Source organism: Engraulis encrasicolus, chromosome 1 (genome assembly GCF_034702125.1).
Source record: "Engraulis encrasicolus isolate BLACKSEA-1 chromosome 1, IST_EnEncr_1.0, whole genome shotgun sequence".
In the NCBI taxonomy this organism is placed as follows: domain Eukaryota; kingdom Metazoa; phylum Chordata; class Actinopteri; order Clupeiformes; family Engraulidae; genus Engraulis; species Engraulis encrasicolus.
In genome coordinates, this window is record NC_085857.1 from 60,040,682 (window position 1) to 60,059,313 (window position 18,632).

General features: G+C 44.3%; 1 protein-coding gene across 1 annotated transcript in view; it reads left to right on the forward strand.

Annotated features, from left to right (window-relative positions):
* The first annotated feature begins 499 nt into the window (after positions 1 to 499).
* Positions 500 to 18,632, forward strand: part of LOC134458812 (caskin-1-like) — a 20,549-nt gene continuing 2,416 nt past the window's right edge. The window contains exons 1-3 of the mRNA XM_063211219.1: positions 500 to 593; positions 16,430 to 16,481; positions 17,128 to 17,225. Of these exons, the coding sequence (XP_063067289.1) occupies positions 500 to 593; positions 16,430 to 16,481; positions 17,128 to 17,225 (244 nt within the window). The remainder of the gene's footprint in view (positions 594 to 16,429; positions 16,482 to 17,127; positions 17,226 to 18,632) is intronic.

Consider the following 18,632-nt stretch of genomic DNA (forward strand, 5'->3'; position numbering starts at 1 on the left):
GGATAGAGCTCGCGCTTTCTTCTCTCCCATCCACCAAATCCTCGAGCTGCTGTTTTAATCTCTCACTCTGTCACCTCGTAATACGGTGCACGCGACACTCAGAGTCACACACACACACGCGCGCGCACACACACACACACACCGACACACGCGCACGCTCGGGGAAAGGGAATCATCACGCGCTGCGCTGCCATTCTAGAATCACCTCGCGCTGCCCAACGATGCCCGGTGGTGTCGCGAGCCGCTGCTAACATCATCACAGCTGCTGTGGGACTGTAGCGAACTGTCACAAACTGCACGCGTTAGACAGGCAGGCGAACATGTAGTGTGTGCGTTTTCCATACTGATGCTAGTGATGGTGGCCAGTGATAGTGTGTGAGTGTGAGTGTGAGTGTGTGAGACTCGGAGTGTGTATTCAATACCATGCAAGTGTGTGAGTGAGTGTGTTTGAGTGTGAGTGTGTGTTATTGCGTGAGTGTGTGTGAGAGTACCCAAGGCCATGGGTAAGGAACAAGAGCTCCTGCAGGCGGTGAAGACGGACGATTCAGACACCGCACAGAAGATCCTACACAGACCCAGCGGCAAACATGCCAGTGAGTAGAGTACACACACACACACACACACACACACACACACACACACACACACACACACACACACACACACACACACACACACACACACACACACACACACACACACACACACACACACACACACACACACACAAACACACACACACACAAACACTAAAGATGCTTATGTGAAATACGTGTTTTGTGCTTGATTTGTTCCGTTTATATCTGCCCCGTCTCTCTCTCTGTCTCTCTCTCTCTCTCTCTCTGTCTCTGTCTCTCTATCAACTCGCTCACACAGCTAATATCTGAATTACTACAAAGGACTTCACACACACACACACACACACACACACACACACACACACACACACACACACACACACACACACACACACACACACACACACACACACACACACACACACACACACACACACACTGACAACCCCAAATAGACTGACTTGTGCCTTGCACTATATCACTTGCACTAGAGAGAGCCACATTGAAAACAAACACATGCACACACTAGAGCACTATATCCATATTTAGCCTTGTGTACTATGCTACTTACTATAATACTAGGCCACCATATGCTGCAGCTGCCTTATTATGGCCTCTAATGCCTGATGGATGGGTGTGTGTGTGTGTGTGTGTGTGTGTGTGTGTGTGTGTGCGTGCGTGTGTGTGTGTGTGTGTGTGTGAGTGAGTGTACATTATAGGTTATGGAGTGTACAGTTTAGGTTATGTGCTTCCGTATGTTAGGTGTGGTGCTGTTGGTTGTGTATGTATGTGTGTGTGTCTGAGTCTGGGATCGAGACCCGGCGAGGGGGGGGGGAGTTTGGGTGGGGATGGCAACTCTACTCCCCTTCACTATGTCAATAAGGTTATAATAAGTGGTAGCATATACTATACATAAGCTATAATAAGGTTATAATAACTGGAAGCCATGCCGCTCCACACATCATATAATAGCATGTGTATCCCGACGTACTACCGCGCAGTCTGTTCCCCTTGGGGCTGCAAACTTGCCACCTCGTCAATAGGAGTCACAGCACCATAGGGTGACCATCTCCGTGACTGGAAAAAGGACGACATATTTAAGACGGGGGGTTTGTGTGTCCTCCCCCAAGAAAACTTGTGTTTCTTCGATGCAATGCATGCATTTTAATGCATTTTTGCCCGGCAAGACGGCCGTTTGGCCACCCTAATGATACCACTGAGCTTAAGGACCAGTTCGATAGCTCAGCTCTACCGATACTGTATGAGGCTTCGTGACGGAGGTTAACTAATGGTCCATGCCACACTCTGCTAGTTGCTAGTCTGCTAGTCTCATGTACATGTAGCTCATAATCCTCCTCATGTACATAAATGTACAAAAATTACATTACTTACTACTTATAATTACTACTTAGCTGGCACTTTCATCCAAAGCTACTACAATTGTTTTCAGCACATGGTATTGGTTACAGTCCCTGCAGCAGTGTGCCTTGCTCAATGGCGCCTCAGCCATGGATGGATGTATAGGGAGCGGTAAGGATGGAATTCCAAACTTGCAGCCCTCCGATCTGCCCATCTCCCCAGCCCACCTGTGCTGTCCATAGTGTGTCCCTATGTCTCAAATCACGCACTTGTGTCAGTGCACTGAGGTCTTCAGTACATAGTGTCGTGGAAGAATTTGAGCACTATGCACTGTGCCCTTGCTGGAAGTGACGGCTGAGCATGGCATTAACTTGCCAAAATATCGGTTGGCTACTGTTTACAATGCACAACGTCTGGTGCTTGTATTTACATTTTCCTTCACCCCAAAGGGCAACAAAGGGCAGCAATCACACATACAATACTGGGGTTGGCATGAAAAAGTTGGTGTCCTATCAACATTACTTACAGAATTAGGAGATTGTTGACCAAACTCTTCTACTGAACTGAATGCCACATTTCCGCCGTGTCATTGTCAACATGGCCGCCGTTTAGTGCGTGCAGTGTCCATCATTCAAGCACTGCGTTTTTCCGCCATTGTTAGGGGATCATCCTGGCACTTTCAGTGCACTGGCTGAACTGAAATTTTCAGCGTGAGCGCCCTAGGCACTGAAACACAGTGCCCGAAGTGCCCGAAGTGCACAAGTGCGTGGATTACAGTACTTGTTCGATCGTCTCTGGACTGGTGGCCTGTTGTCATGGCTACCTTTTGGATATAGAACACCAGATGTTGCATTCCAGAACACTAAATGTTGTGTTCTAGATGTGGCCCATTGTCATAGCTGGTTCAGAGATTCTAGGAGTATTATATTATATCCCCTCCCTCTGGCTGGCTTCTTTGATATAGAACACTAGGGGTCTATTATCTTAGCCAAACTCCCATCCTCGACTTGTGGACTAGTGCATCGCTGATGTCCCGCCTCTGTTTACAAAACAGAAACAAACGGAAACACAAGCAAACAGAAACACATTTGGATTATTTTACGGTGACCTGCTATATGGAATTATATTGAAGGACACAAATATTCCTTAGAGATTACTCATCAGTAATACAAAAAAACATTGCCTACACCACGCAGCAAGGCTTTCAATTACAGCTGATACAGAACAGAACTTTGCCAGTTGTTTTGCCTTTGGCCTGCCAACCTTAGTCTACTCACTCTTAGTTTGTATACATGTCCCAAGCTACCAAACATTAAAACAATATTTGTACGCACGCACACATCATCTGTCTGATGTCTTATCATGCTGAGTTCGACCCGAGCCTGAAGATATTTTAAATATCTGTCTGAGTCTGCCTGTTGGCCATGGGTAGATGTGATTCCTAATAAGTGAAAGTGAAAGTGAAAGCCCATTGGGAAACTCCAACTCCCATTGTCATTGTGACACAGCACTCCACAGCACACACGTGAACTCTGCACACTGCACACAACGAAATTGCATTTATGCCTCACCCGTGCAAGGGGGCAGCCCTCAGTGGCGCCCCATGGGGAGCAGTGCGGTGGGACGGTACCATGCTCAGGGTACCTCAGTCATGGAGGAGGATGGGGGAGAGCACTGGTTGATTACTCCCCCCACCAACCTGGCGGGTCGGGAGTTGAACCGACAACCTCTGGGATGCAAGTCTGACGCCCTAACCGCTCACCCATGACTGCCCAAGTGGTGCCACCTGTCACAGTTTTTCCTGATTGTCTCAGAATTTAATGGTCCCCGGGGGCGGGGGAAGTACTTTCCTGGACACTTAACAAAGGACACCACCGTGTAAAAGCAAAATGTTGATTGAGTTTGAAACATCCAGGTGTTTTATCATGGGTAAGCAGCTCGAGCGTCAGACTTGTCGCTTTATTTGCCGGTTCGACTCCCGACCTGACATGTTGGTGTAGGGAGTAATTAACCAGTGCTCTCCCCCATCCTCCTGAGGTACCCTGAGCATGGTACGATCCTACCGCACTGCTCCCTTGGGGCGCCATTGGGGGCTGTCCCCTTACAAGGGTGAAGCATAAATGCAATTATCTGTTGGTCCTGTTGGTTTTCAAGTTTCTAGAGCTCATGTATGATGTGTGTGCGTTTGTGTGTGTTTTTATTTTTAAGGGGCTTTTTATGCCTTTATTGACAGGATAGTGTGAGATGCTGACAGATGTGAAAGAGAGATGGGGGAGGATTGGGAAATGACCCTGTCCGGACTCGAACCGGGGTCCCCATGGGGCGGGCATGTCGGGGGTTTCTACTTACTTCTACTTACTACTTACACACATGGACACACACGTAATGTGTGTGAAAGAGAAAGAGAGTGTGTGTGTGTTTGTTCATGTGTGTAAGTAGTATTCTGACTTCTCTCTGGTAAGAATGTGAGTGAGTAGAGCGAGCCAAAGTTTATTTGTGGTACCCACCAGAAGGGCATCAGATTCACACACTCTCTCTCTCACTCACTCACTCACTCACTCACTCACTCACTCACTCTCACTCTCTCTCTCTCTCTCTCTCTCTCTCTCTCTCTCTCTCTCTCTGTCTCTCTCTCTCTCTCTCTCTCTCTCTGTCTCTCTCTCTCTCTCTCTCTCTCTCTCTCTCTCAGACACACACACACACACACACACACACACACATGTGAGAGGAGCTACATCATCATACTCTAGGGAAAGATGAGATAATTGCATCTCAATTATAGGCTACAGCAGCAGTTCCCAAACTTTTCCCTTTGGACCTGAGAACATTTTAGCAACCCCACCCCCCACCCATTCCAAACGCCAAACATTATTGTCTGTTAAATGCAAATTTCAGGAAAAAAGTAAAAGCATGTACTGGCTTATAAGTGAGCAAGGTTACTAATTTATTTAAGCTTGTTAACTATTTGTTTACTATTCTGTCTGTGACCCCCTGCAGTATCTCCGTAACTCCCCTAGGGGTCCCTATCCCCAGTTTGGGGACCCCTGGTCTATAGAGACAGAGACAGAGAGAGAGACAGAGAGAGAGGGGGGCAGCTGGTACTGACGCTAGCTAACCCAGTATCAGACATAAACACACACAAAAGTCTCAGTGCAACTCTGCTTCCCCAACTCAAAACAGTTTCCCAAATGTTGTATGTCTCTATGAAGCTCTCCCTCCTGAAGCCTCATAGAGCCGCCATTCTCAAACTTCAGAACAAACTTCAGGCCCACTTAGAAATGAAAAATACCGGGGCCCACCAAACCATATAGCCCAATATAACATAACAACTTATTATATTATATTATATTATATTATATTATATTATATTATATTATATTATATTATATTATTGTTACGATGAATAATAAGTCCTTGGCAGAAAGTTGTGGCCACCGAGGCCAATGATAAATCAGTAATTACAAATAATCTCTATGCATGTGTGCAAAGGATGTATGCAAAGGAAAAAAATACTCCTAGATACTGAATATGAAATGAGCATGAAACAAGCCAGCATTCACAGCTCAGAGAAATATGCATTAGCCTGACATACAGTGAGCTCAATACCAAATTAGGCTAATAGTTTGGAGGAAATAGCCTGTTGTAGCAAGTCAAAACGGCAATGATTTCTCTCACAGTCGACTGAAAATTATTTCAAATATCCATTTTACACATACATCAACACCACAAGCATGAAAATACACCATATCAAGACGGCAGATTCAAAATGTAATATTGTACCTCGCGGGTAACTCGTGCTAATTTATTTGCGGTGTAAAATACTGCGGTAAAGTTAGTTTGATACCTCCGCGATTGAAATGACACAATGTTTACACATACATCTTGCCTAATAGTACAGACTACATCTTAACACATATAAACACCAAATAAGGAAGTGTACTCACGTTTCTGGACCCACACAAGACACAAGATAAATAAACAAGATGTGATTATCTAAACAACATGTGAGTAGCTAAAATTTGAGAATAATTTTCCCAGACCTCTCGCGGCCCACCTGCAGTACCGCTGCGGCCCACCAGAGGGCCGCGGCCCATAGTTTCAGAATCATTGTCATAGAGTATCGGCAGCGCTGAGCTATCGGACTGGTCCTTTAGCTCAGTGGTATCATGCTGTTGCGTTGTTGGCGAGTTTGAGACCTCGAGGGGCAGACTGCGTAAGAACACCTCAGTTACATACCCCCCCCCCCAACATTCACCTTACATGCAATGCAATGTACTACGTAGAGGGCTCTACATGAACTTTATTCACCATAAGTCAAAACACACACATGCACACACACACACACTGATGTGCCCCAGCTAAAGCGAGTGTTAGGAGTGAAAAAGGAGTGGAAGTGGTTGTAATGGGACAGAGAGAGAGAGAGAGAGAGAGCGAGAGAGAGAGAGAGAGAGTGAGTGTGTGTCTGTGTGTGTGTGTGTTATTCTGGGAATATGGGTCACCTCCTGCTTGCTTCTCAGTTGACACCTCAGGCACACACACACACACACACACACACACACACACACACACACACACACACACACACACACACACACACACACACACACACACACACACACACACACACACACACACTTTCTCTCTCTGTCTTTTTCATGCATGCATGCACTTTCTTTTTCATGCATGCATGCACTTTCTGTGTACATGCATTCTGTTTGTCAGTTGCCAGAGTTGTAAGTTGTTAAAAAAGCTTCAGCTGTCACTCAAAAACAATTGATCGTATACTGAACACATTTTACTCTTTTATTGGGATTGCAGAGGTATCAAAAGTAAAACTAATAGTAAAAACAAAGAAACACAGTTTCAGCTGACTCTGCGCTGGTTGGTTTGTGGTGTGTTTGATTTTTAGTGTTTTTCAGTATATATCTCACATCCCATTAGGTACAATGGAGTAAATGGTGTAAGGGTCGACCGATATGGGTTTTTTAATGGCCAATGCGATACTGATTTTTTCCCCATCAGTCTTGGTAGATGCCTACTATGGAGAGCCGATTCCCTTAAGCCGATATTTTGGGCCGATATGGTTAAAAAAGTCTTAAAAATGACAAAAATCAGTATAAAACATTATATTACATTACATTACATTTCATTTAGCTGACGCTTTTATTCAGAGCGACTTACATTTATTATTTTCAGGGTATTGGTTTCAGTCCCTGGAGCAATGTGGGGTTAGGTGCCTTGCTCAAGGGCACTTCAGCCATGGATGCAGGTGTAGGGAGAGGTCAGGTGGGATTTGAACCTACAACCCCCAGATTGAAAGACCAGCTTCCTAACCGTTAGGCCACGGCTGCCCCTTATATCATATATATATATCATATATCAGTATAATCCTATACCGTACCATCACCCTTTCATCACACCATAACATGAATAACAGGAAAATAACCGTCATGTAAGAACAGTGTTGGGTGTAACGCGTTACAAAGTAACGCGTTACAGTAGTGTAACTACTTTTTCGTAAAATAGTAGTATAACGCGTTACTACTGGGAAATTAGGTAACGTAACGCAGTTCTTTGTTAAATATGGCAAAACGTTACTTTTCCGATCGGTGCGATTGGCGCCACAGGCGACTTTTGTCGACGAGATGCCGTATTGTATAAAACGGTTGTTTTTTTCAAATACGCAAAAGTAACGAGTAACGCATAAAGTTACTTTCCACAAGGGGTAACTAAGTAAAGTAAGGCACTACTTTTTTGAATAGGTAACGAGTAACGAGCACACACTACTTTTAAAAAGTAACTTCCCCATCACTGTGTAAGAAGCACACTGAGCAACTAATTTTTCAAGTGCCGGCCACTTCATTAGGAACACCTCTCTAGTGCTGACCCCCTTTTGCCTTCAGAACTGCCTAAACTGCCTGCAACAATACTCAGATAGGCTGTGGCATTCCAACAAAGATAAATTGGTACCCAAATTGTGCTAAGAAAATATCTTTATGCCATTATATCCCCAGCCTGAAACTTTGATGTAAGGCAGGGTTGACCCAGGCAGGGTTGTTTGCACCAAATTCTAACCATTCCACCTGAGTGTTGCAGTTCCGATCTTCTAGTGTCGTTTATGGTGAGCCTGTCCAAATTGTTGCCTCATTTTCCTGTTCTTAGCTGACGGGAGTGGCACCAAATATGGTTTTCTGCTGCTATAGCCCATTTGCCTCAAGATTTGATGTGCTGTGTAATCAGGGATTGTTTTATGCATACCTCGGTTGTAATGAGTGTTATCGGACTTAATAGTCGATGGTGCTGTCTCGCACGCATTTCCATACAACAGGGACTAGAACTGGGCCATATGATCAGCTGCTGCAACTAGCCGCGACAACACCGTGTTTTCAACAGCAACAGGAGTCGTAACAGTACAATGTGCGAGATGCGGGAAGAAAAATTAAAAGACATATTGTGATAAAAACGTGTTCTTTATCTCTCTTTCTCACATAATATGTTGACAGTATATCATTGGAATGTTTAGTGAAACGTTCCCTGGAAAATAATAACATATCGTAAATCAACCACGAGACTGAAACCGTAAATCAACCACGAAACACGGGCAATATCGTGAATTCACCACGTCCTTGTACATTCTGCCTAGAATTTCCCCCAGAATTTCCCCCAGAATTTCCCACATTTTTTCCGTGAACACTTTACGACTGGCGCGTGATACGGTTGTGTCACGCCATTGTGAATCTAAGCCCTAATCTAAACAATAGGACCTATATAGGACTAAATATAACCAGCGATCTCCTTCTCTTAGACCCATAGACATGTGTTTGGGCTTGTTCGAAAGCTGAGAATCTTAGCTTTTCACAGGTTTTTACTGAACGTTTTTATGTTCTTTCAATCCAAAGTTATATAACTTAAAGCGGCCGCTGTTTCAAGTGAAAAAATAGCGCTTTCCAACCATTTTTTTTTACCTCGTCATTTTGTTTTCGAACAGACAGCGATCTCCTTAACCTAGACCTACAGACATGTGTTAGGGCTTGTTCGAAAGCTGAGATTCTTAGCTTTTTACAGGTTTTCACGGAACGTTTTTATGTTCTTTCAATCCAAAGTTACATAACTTAAAGCGGCCGCTGTTTCAAGCGAAAAAATAGCGCTTTCCAACCATTTTTTTTATCTCGTCATTTTTTCCCGAACAGCCAGCGATCACCTTAACCTAGACCTACCGACATGTGTTAGGGTTTGTTCAAAAGCTGAGAATCTTAGCTTTTTACAGGTTTTTACGGCACGTGTTTATGGTCTTTAAATCCAAAGTTATTTAACTGTAAGCGGTCGCCACTTCAAGTAAACAATGGCGTTGTTCTCCAGCCGGATAGAGGAAATCTTTTTTTGTCATGGCTGTGTTCTTTGTTCCCTCGAATAAACCACAGTTGTCTTTTTCATTCGAAATTTTCATTTTTACATTTAATTTGATAACAGCAAATTCGCCATCCCTCTGCAGGTTCGTATATGAAGATATGTGCAATGAAAAGGGCTACTTTAGTGTGCCCTATTTTGCATGGTGGTAAAAAAAAAACGACTTCTCACAAGGAGGAGGCGTGGAGCTTTGGAAATAGCGTGATTTTAAAATAATAGCCTAATAGGCTAATAATATAACTCCTTGGCCAAGGACTGGAGTTAGGCTACTTTAAAGAACATGATAATTGCTTGAGCAAATTTTCTCTGTCTACTGTAAAAACTGCCGACAGAAAAGCGATGTTGATTTTTAAAGTGCGTGGGTGGGGATAGGTGTTTGCACATGCCGGTAAATCCTAACACAGGCAACATTTAGCCTAGTGGAATTCAGCTCCGCACGCCTCGAACCACGTCTTTCGCGATTCTATAATCGCCCCTGTTTGAGCCCTGTTTGAGCTGATGATGGGTGTGTATGGGTGGAGTAAATGCAAAAAGAAAACGAAACCACGCCCCAGCAGCGCGCAGCCCCGTTCTAACAGGGCTAGTCGAAAAGGGGCTAATGTTGCCTTTGTATCAGCTCAAATCAGTCTGGCCAATTTACCTCTGACCTCTACCATCAACAAGGCATTTTTGCCCATAGAATCGCTGCTCACTGCATTTTTTTTCTTTTCCGTTCCATTCTTTGTAAACCCTAGAGATGGTTGTGTGTGAATATCCCAGTAGACATCTCAGTATTTCTGAATTACTCAAATCAAGCCCTTTCAGCTTGACAGCCATACCATGTTCAAAGTCATTTAAATAACCTTTCTTCCCTATTATGATGCTCGGTTTGAACTGCATCAGATCATCTCAACCATGTCTACATGCAAAAATGCATTGAGTCGCCAGCATGTGATTGGCTGGTCAGAAATTTGCCTCAATGAGCAGCTGTAACAGGTTTTCCTAATGTAGTGGCCGGTGAGTGTATATCCACTTAAAAGGAATACATACTTAAGGCATGACAAATTCAAAGGACTGTGACTTGACAGTGGTAAAATAGAGCTTGACTGTAAAAATAGAAAAATGTTGGGGATGACCCCAAGATTATTATGGGTGCAAATATTTATACCTATTTTTTCACCTGTATGTACTTGATATGGAGCATGTTAAGCCCCTTTCACAAAATAAATCAATCAACTAAATAACAGTAACAAAATCCCAAAATAACAAAACCAAAGAAATGCAAACAAAATACATAGACAGCTAAAACCATTTTCTTAAACCAAAACCCCTTGTATTCATCATGGTATAAAATACATCACAAACAATCCAAGTAAAAACACCCCTGTCCAAAATAGTTTGGTCTGCCAAACCGAGGACACCCCACTATTTTACCCAGATTGGATCATTCACAGATTGCTGAATGAGGAAGTGACAGCATGCTGGTGTCCTGGTCAGTTAAATGCTACAGAATGTTTCACAATACTTTTAACCAAATAAACTTCTATGATTTGAAATAGTCTGTTTGCAAGTGATGTTTGTTACCCATTAGAGATTGCTAAAACAGATTAAGTTGATAAATGAATGACGGTGGAAATGAACACTGAAACAATACATGTCGGTGGTAGGCACTCGTCACAACGGTGATGGTGGTGATTAAAGGACAGAGAAATAAAACAGTACTTCACCCTTGTTGGAACAGCTGGTTGGTTGCCCAACTAGATGACTGCATTATGCAGTCTGCATGATGGTGAGTTAAATGCTACAGCAATCAGTGATGCACGGGCTGACCCGAAATCAGCGGGCACTTGCAGTTAACCGCGGTCGACCGCAGGCACGGGTTATGAAATATTATTTTCAATGAAATTCGGGTCGGGTGCGGTCGGTCACGTCAGGACCTTTGAAATGATGCCGAATTTTAAAGTAGGCTATGGCCAATAGGCTATAGTTTACTTTAGCAGACAGGGACATTTTTTGCGAAATAGATCAAAGTTTATATGGCTGAATAACTACGATGGTGCCACGAGCTCTGCAGGAGACTTAATGAGGCTCCTGCGTCGTCCGAATCCTCTGCGCGCAACTGGTGCAGCAGGTGCAGCAGGTGCAACCATTGAGTGCATTTTGAAGAACACAGAGGGTGCTCTCTAAACAGTGCAGTGATGGATATAGCCTACATATTTTCTTATACAATTGTGATGGTTTCGCACTCATGTGCTGCTTACAGAGTTTCTTTTCATTTCCTGTGTCGTACCACGACTACGAGGCAATCCACTTGACGGCTCCGTCTGCTCACCAACCTACAGATTAATTTCCTCCACAGCTAGGGATTCGAGTGGCTATGCCTACATTGTATAGGCTATAGTAGCCTATTCTATTTCGACAATGTCCAAATTATTAGCCTATTCCCTTTGAATGCAGTGCTCATTTGAGTAATTTAGCCTACAGTGGAAGAACAATGCCCTCGCCACTTAAAATAAATAAATAGGCTAATAAATAGCCTAAATAATAAAATAGCATTGTAAGAAGATCAAACTTGGTAGTCTGGGTAACAGACAAACATATTATGATCGAAATGCTCATATTAGAAAATAATAATTTGTGAGAAAATATCTAGCCTATTCACATAGACAACATAGACACATAGACTAGGCTACTTTTTGTTGGACAGGGCATGTCGCGTTATAACATCGTGAGTGCAACTGTCAATCAGTTGAGAAGGGCTCTGCAGCCTACGTGATCATGTATGGATCTTTACATTGCAGTCATCTAAGATTACGAGAGTTCATGCTTTGTGTGGGCTAAATGATAATTTGCGCTAGAAAGACAAGCGTTGCCTATAGTGGCACCAGGCAGTGCAGGTTGTGTTTGTGGTTTGTGTGACGCGATTATCTTTCCCAAACTCCCAAATTAACCGCTTGGTCTCTGGTGAAGGAAGGGGTGGCCTTGGCACCCTGTCCCTCAACTTCAGGATAGGAAAAAGTGAAACCAATTTCAGTTCAGGAAAAGGACAGAGCAGAGGAGTAGCCTACCAAACCAAAAGAAGATAAAGTGTTGTAGGCTACATTGCCACTATGGGTGTTTTCATAGCCTACCTGGTCCCTATCAACCATTTAAGCGAACTTAGACCTGCAGCTCAGCATTTTCTGTGATAATAATAATAATAATTGTATTTGTATAGCACTGTGTCATACAAGGCATGTAACTCAAAGTGCTTAACAAATGGGAAAAAACATCATTGTTAGAGATGGATTTAAAAGGAGAGGTATAGAGGAGAGGCAGAAATAGCAGGAAGGCAGAGGAGGAAGAGATAGACAGAGATTGTAGAGTCATAAGGTCAACGTAGGTTAGGACTAGGATTCTTAGATGCGTAAGGTCCATAGTGGCTGGGCCTATCATAAGTCATAGATAGTCACACAGAGATTGGGCGCTCAGGTGCGGCCCCTGGTGGCATCAGGGATGAGGAAAAAAAGTGTACCCAGACCCCTCGGAAGTGAACCATGCTGAGACCTTTATTGACGTGATTGTGCGTTGCCAATGACGCTAGGGTGTTCATAAGACGCACAGCTAGTATTTTCAAAGGCGGGTCGGGAAGCGGGCCAGGTCAAAATTTTTCATGAATATTTCTTGCGGGCAGGGCAAGCGGGCAGACTAGGGAAAAAAGCGGTTGGGTGTGTCTTGTTTTTTCGTCGGCCCGCGCATCACTGACAGCAATGTTTTACAATATTTTAACCAAATAAACGCCGATGATTACAAATAGCCAGTTTGCAAGTGATGTTTGCTACCCATTAGAGATCGCTAAAACAGATGGAAGTTGACGGACAACTAAAACAGATGGAAATTTACACTGAAACATAATAGGCTAAATGCCGGTATGCACTCTCAACGCGAGGTAAAAGGTATGGCAAATTGTGGTGATTAATGGCTGAACAATGAACCATGGAAATAAAATCAGTACGGAAAATAGATGGAACTGAAACATAGTCAGCGTCAGTTATTCTCGTTTTACGCTTATTACATGCACATGCCATGGCATATGTATCCAAATTAAAATAGGTTGCATTTGAAAGTTTAAACTGCCCTTGGATGCTTGTCTGTAGTGTAAATGACGCTGGGTGAGCGCGGATCGTCCAAAACCGCATGCGAATCGGCCGATACCGATACACTTAAAAAACTGAAATGTCGACCCTTAAAATGGTGTAACAGCTGTGTAATATCATATGCTAGTGTAATGTACTTAACGCCATGAATTTACTTTTACTTTTGACACCTCTGTCTGATCGACAAGTAAGCCTAAACATTATCGCAATCCCAATTTGGCCCAAATAAGTCTGATAGAGCTTTATGAAGCTTCTGTTTAGGATGCACCACCACCAACAAGAACAAGAACAAGAACAACAACAACAACAACAACAACAACAACAACACATATTCATACAGCACAATACCACAACTATACTATACAGCCTCATGTTGACACAGCAATAGCAACATTGATTCATATAGCGCAATACCACAGCAACACATTACATTACATTACATTGTATTTGGCAGACGCCAAAACCAAAGAACTTACAAACCAAAACAACTTACCATCAAGGGCTATACAACAACAACAATATCATCACTATACAGTTGACTCAAATTGCTGTCAAATACAAATACTCACACACACACACACACACCAGTTCTTGAGCCAACCAAAAGGTGCTAATTGTTCAGGAATGACATGAGAAAGTGCACACATGCACGCGCGCACACACACACACGTAGTAATAATAGTCCTCCTAAACTAGCTTAGACTGGAGGCGATAGTAACAGCCTAATTTCAAAACATCAGAGCTGGACATACTAGTGCTAGAACTTGTCTGAAAGGCATTATCTGAGCAGTTCTACTGATCTGAAAGGTGTTATGGAATCTGCACAGGAGGGATTTTGTATACCCTCCTGGGGATGAGGGGGGATCGATCTTGTATGGGCTATGTTTAGGGAATTTGGTATACCGTCCTGGGGATGAAGGTCACATCTCCGCCTCCAAATGAAGAAGCTACCAATTATACACTGGTGGGGCATAAATGCAATTTATTTGTGTTCAGTGAGCACTGTGTGCTGTGGAGTGCTGTGGAACAATAGCAAAGGGGAATTTCCCAGGTGGGGTTTCACGCCACTATCCGTGGCCTAATGGTTAGGGAGGTGGTCTTATGATCAGAGGGTTGCAGGTCCGAATCCCATCCTTACCTCTCCCTGCACCACCATCCATGGCTGAAGTGCCCTTAAGTACCTAACCCCACATTGCTCCATGGACTGTATCCAATACGCTGTAAAATAGTAACTGTAAATTGCTTTGGATGAAAGCGTCAGCTAAGTGTAATGAAATGTAATGTAACCATAACTACTACAGTGTTAGCATCAGCCTATTATAACTCTAATGGTACAGTGTTAGCATTAGCCTAGCATAACTCTAATGGTACAGTGTTAGCGTTAGCCTAACATAAGTCTAATATACAGTGTTAGCGTTACCCTAACATAAGTCATAGATATTCAGATCTATACAGCGTTAGCATCCTCATTTTCCACAACAGAGCTACAAATTTGATAGAGTTTGCTTATTAACCCCATACACTTTTCACACATCTACCCACTAATGCAACTCTCTCTGTCTCACACGCACACTAGTGCAGATTTATTAGGCTACTCTCTCTGTGTGTCACTCACATGCTGTGTACAGGCCAGGAGCGAACGGAGCGAACGAAGCGTCAGAAGTCATTATTTCTCTATGGAGGGCACGCGACCTACTCTACCAGCTGAATCAAACATGTCAATGCTGCGTCTGGAGCGAGTACAGCGAATTCAAGGCGAAACGTCTTCTGCTACCCACGCTACCAGGTAGCGTAGTTCGCTCTTGGTCTGGACACGGCAACACACTCACCTTTTATGAGAGATCTACTACTCTCTCTGTCTCACACACACGCACACACACTCACGTTTTATGAAAAGTCCATCCATTTATGTTTTCTCTAAACCAATTATTATTACTGTTTATTATAGGTTTTATACAGAGAGAAAACATGTTGAGATTTTGGGACTGTCACACACACACACACACACACACACACACACACACACACACACACACACACACACACACACACACACACACACACACACACACACACACACACACACACACACACACACACACACACACGTACACACTCACACGTGTGCATTGTGTATCTGAAGGCTGTTCAGGCCACGCATGGGTGTACATGCATACAGGAATCTATTTATATCATGACAGAGAGAGAGAGAGAGAGAGAGAGAGAGAGAGAGAGAGAGAGAGAGAGAGAGAGAGAGAGAGAGAGAGAGAGTGTGTGTGTGCGTGCATGGGTGCATGCATGGGTGCGTGCGTGCGTTTGTGGGATTACTTTGCTCTACTCAGATTATTCAGTTGGAAGAGATGAGAACGGCATCAGATTATAGAGCTGCTGTATGTGTGTGAGTGTGTGTGTGTGTCTGTGTGTGTGTATTAGTGATGTGTGTGGTTGTGTGTGTGTAAGCTAACATGTTTTGTGCTGTGTGTGTGTGTGTGTGTGTGTGTGTGTGTGTGTGTGTGTGTGTGTGTGTGTGTGTGTGTGTGTGTGTGTGTGTGTGTGTGTATGTGCATAAGCCAACATGTTTTGTGATGTGTGTGTGTGTGTGTGTGTGTTTCAGAGTTGCTGGGCGTGTGCATGTGTGCGTGTGTGTGTGTTTGTGTGTGTGTGTGTCCGCACGCGCGTCCTGGTGAACGACATGGCGTCTGTGCTTTGTCAAGTCAACTGAGAAGAACTCCGTTAGTTGCCGTCGTTAATGCAACAGTTGCAAAGATGCTTCAGAAAGTGATTTGTGAGCATGTAGGTGTGTGTGTGTGTGTGTGTGTGTGTGTGTGTGTGTGTGTGTGTGTGTGTGTGTGTGTGTGTGTGTGTGTGTGTGTGTGTGTGTGTGTGTGTGTGTGTGTTTGTGTGTGTGTGTGTGTGTGTGTGTGTGTATGTGCGTAAACCAACATGTTTTTTGCTACGTGTGTGTTTCAGAGTTGCTGGGTGCATCCAAGAGGCTCAATGTGAACTTCCAGGATGCAGACGGGTAAGACTCTCTCTCTCTCTCTCTCTCTCTCTCTCTCTCTCTCTCTCTCTCTCTCTCTCTCTCTCTCTCTCTCTCTCTCTCTCTCTCTCTCTCTCTCTCTCTCTCTCTCCCTCCCTCCATCCACCCTAACTTTCTCTCTCCCTCTATGAGTTGTGATGTCATATCCCCTACATCAAATGAGCTGTGATGATGTCATATCTACACTTATCACCTACATTAGTGTCAGCTGTGATCTAGTGCTTAGGGAGGTGGTCTTAAGATTAGAGGGTTGCAGGTTCAAATCCCACCCTTACCTCTCCCTTCACTTACATCCATGGCTGAGGTGCCCTTGAGCAAGGCACCTAATTCCACACTGCTCCAGGGACTGTAACCAGTACCCTGTAAATAACTAATTCGCTTTGGATAAAAGTATCAGCTAAGTGTAACGTAATGTAATATGATGTAATGTGTAATGTGGTCCCTCCGGCAGGACTAAGACAATAAGAACTTGAGTGCAAGACCTCACCTCAATAGCAGTGTGACTGTGTGCGCACGTTGGCTTTTTGTATGTCACTATGCTCATCCCTGTGTGTGTGTGTGTGTGTGTTTGTGTGTGTGTGTGTGTGTGTGTGTGTGTGTGTGTGTGTGTGTGTGTGTGTGTATGTAGGCTGGCTGCTCTGCACTATGCTGCGTTGAATGGCTCTATGGAGCTGATCTCTCTCCTCCTGGAAAACCAGGCAGCAGTGGACATCAAGGATCAGAAGGGTAACACAGACACACACACACAAACTCTCTCTCTCTCACTCTGTCATTTCTTTCTCTCTCTCTCTCTCTCTCTCTCTCTCTCTCTCTCTCTCTCTCTCTCTCTCTCTCTCTCTCTCTCTCTCTCTCTCTCTCTGTGATGGTGGAGACAAACTAAGCCCATACTTTTTCGATGAACGCCCCCCTTGGATACTAGAATTATCTCTGCTCTCGATTTGATTTTAGGACACTGTGTAGTGACTGTGTATTCCATTTCAGTTGATTTTAAGTCTCTCTCTCCCTCTGTCTCTCTCTCATTGCGCTGAGTGGTTGCCATGGCGGCACATTCAGATGCTGCGGCTTACAGCCCTCCCTACTTTCGCACCATCTAAATGTTTTTTGTATGTATTTTTTGTTTTGTTTGTTGACTTCGGACAGTAATATGACCTACAATCGTGTGGAATTAATTGACATTGGTTGTCAACAAAAGAGGATGATCTGCCGTGAGTTTTAAAACTTCCATAACATTTGGGACGAAATAGCAAGACGGCTTGGATCACCGTGGATTGTTTGCACATCTGTCAAGTGTCGCAGGCGGAGAAGAGAGAGGAAGCAAAAGAGGGGGTGCAGGGCTGGACTCTTGACTAAACCAAGAAAACGGTCAATGAAACCTCCGCTATCAAGCCTTTATCTCTCAAATGTCATCAGCAATCAGCATGTTAAATGCCCAACAAGGGGAGAAAAAACATTGGACCATGTTTACTCTAACATCAAGCATGCATACAGACCCACACCCCTACCCCACATCGGCCAGTCTGATCATCTCTCCCTATTCCTAACCCCCGCATACACCCCCTTCAGCCGCCAATCAAGGCCCACACGCTGGACAACTTCCACCTGGCCTGACGATGCTCTCCCCCGTCTGCAGGACTGCTTTGAGCAGACACACTGGGAAGCCTTCCAACATGAGGATCTGAGGACATACACCGACACTGTACTGTCTTACATCAAGTACTGTATTGGTATGGTCACAGTGGAAAAGACTATCCAGGTTTACCCAAACCAAAAACCATGGATGACCAGCCAAGTGTGCTGGTGACAGAGTGCTATACAGCAGTGCTCGCGCCAACCTAAGAAGAGGCATCAAGGCAGCCAAAGCTGACCACAAAAGGCGGATTGAGGAGCCGCTGAACAACCCCCGGCAGATGTGGCAGAATATTCAGTCCATCACTAATTATAGGGGACATTCTGTGTCTCATGGAGATGGAGATGCAGCACTTGCGGAGGAGCTGAACAGCTTCTTTGCCCACTTTGAAGCTCAGGCGCCCCCGCCCCAGCCCCCGCAACAACCCACTCCACACCTTAGCACCCCACCCCAAACCATTACACACCCCAGCACCCCCCCACCCACTCTGGAGGTTGCGGCTGATG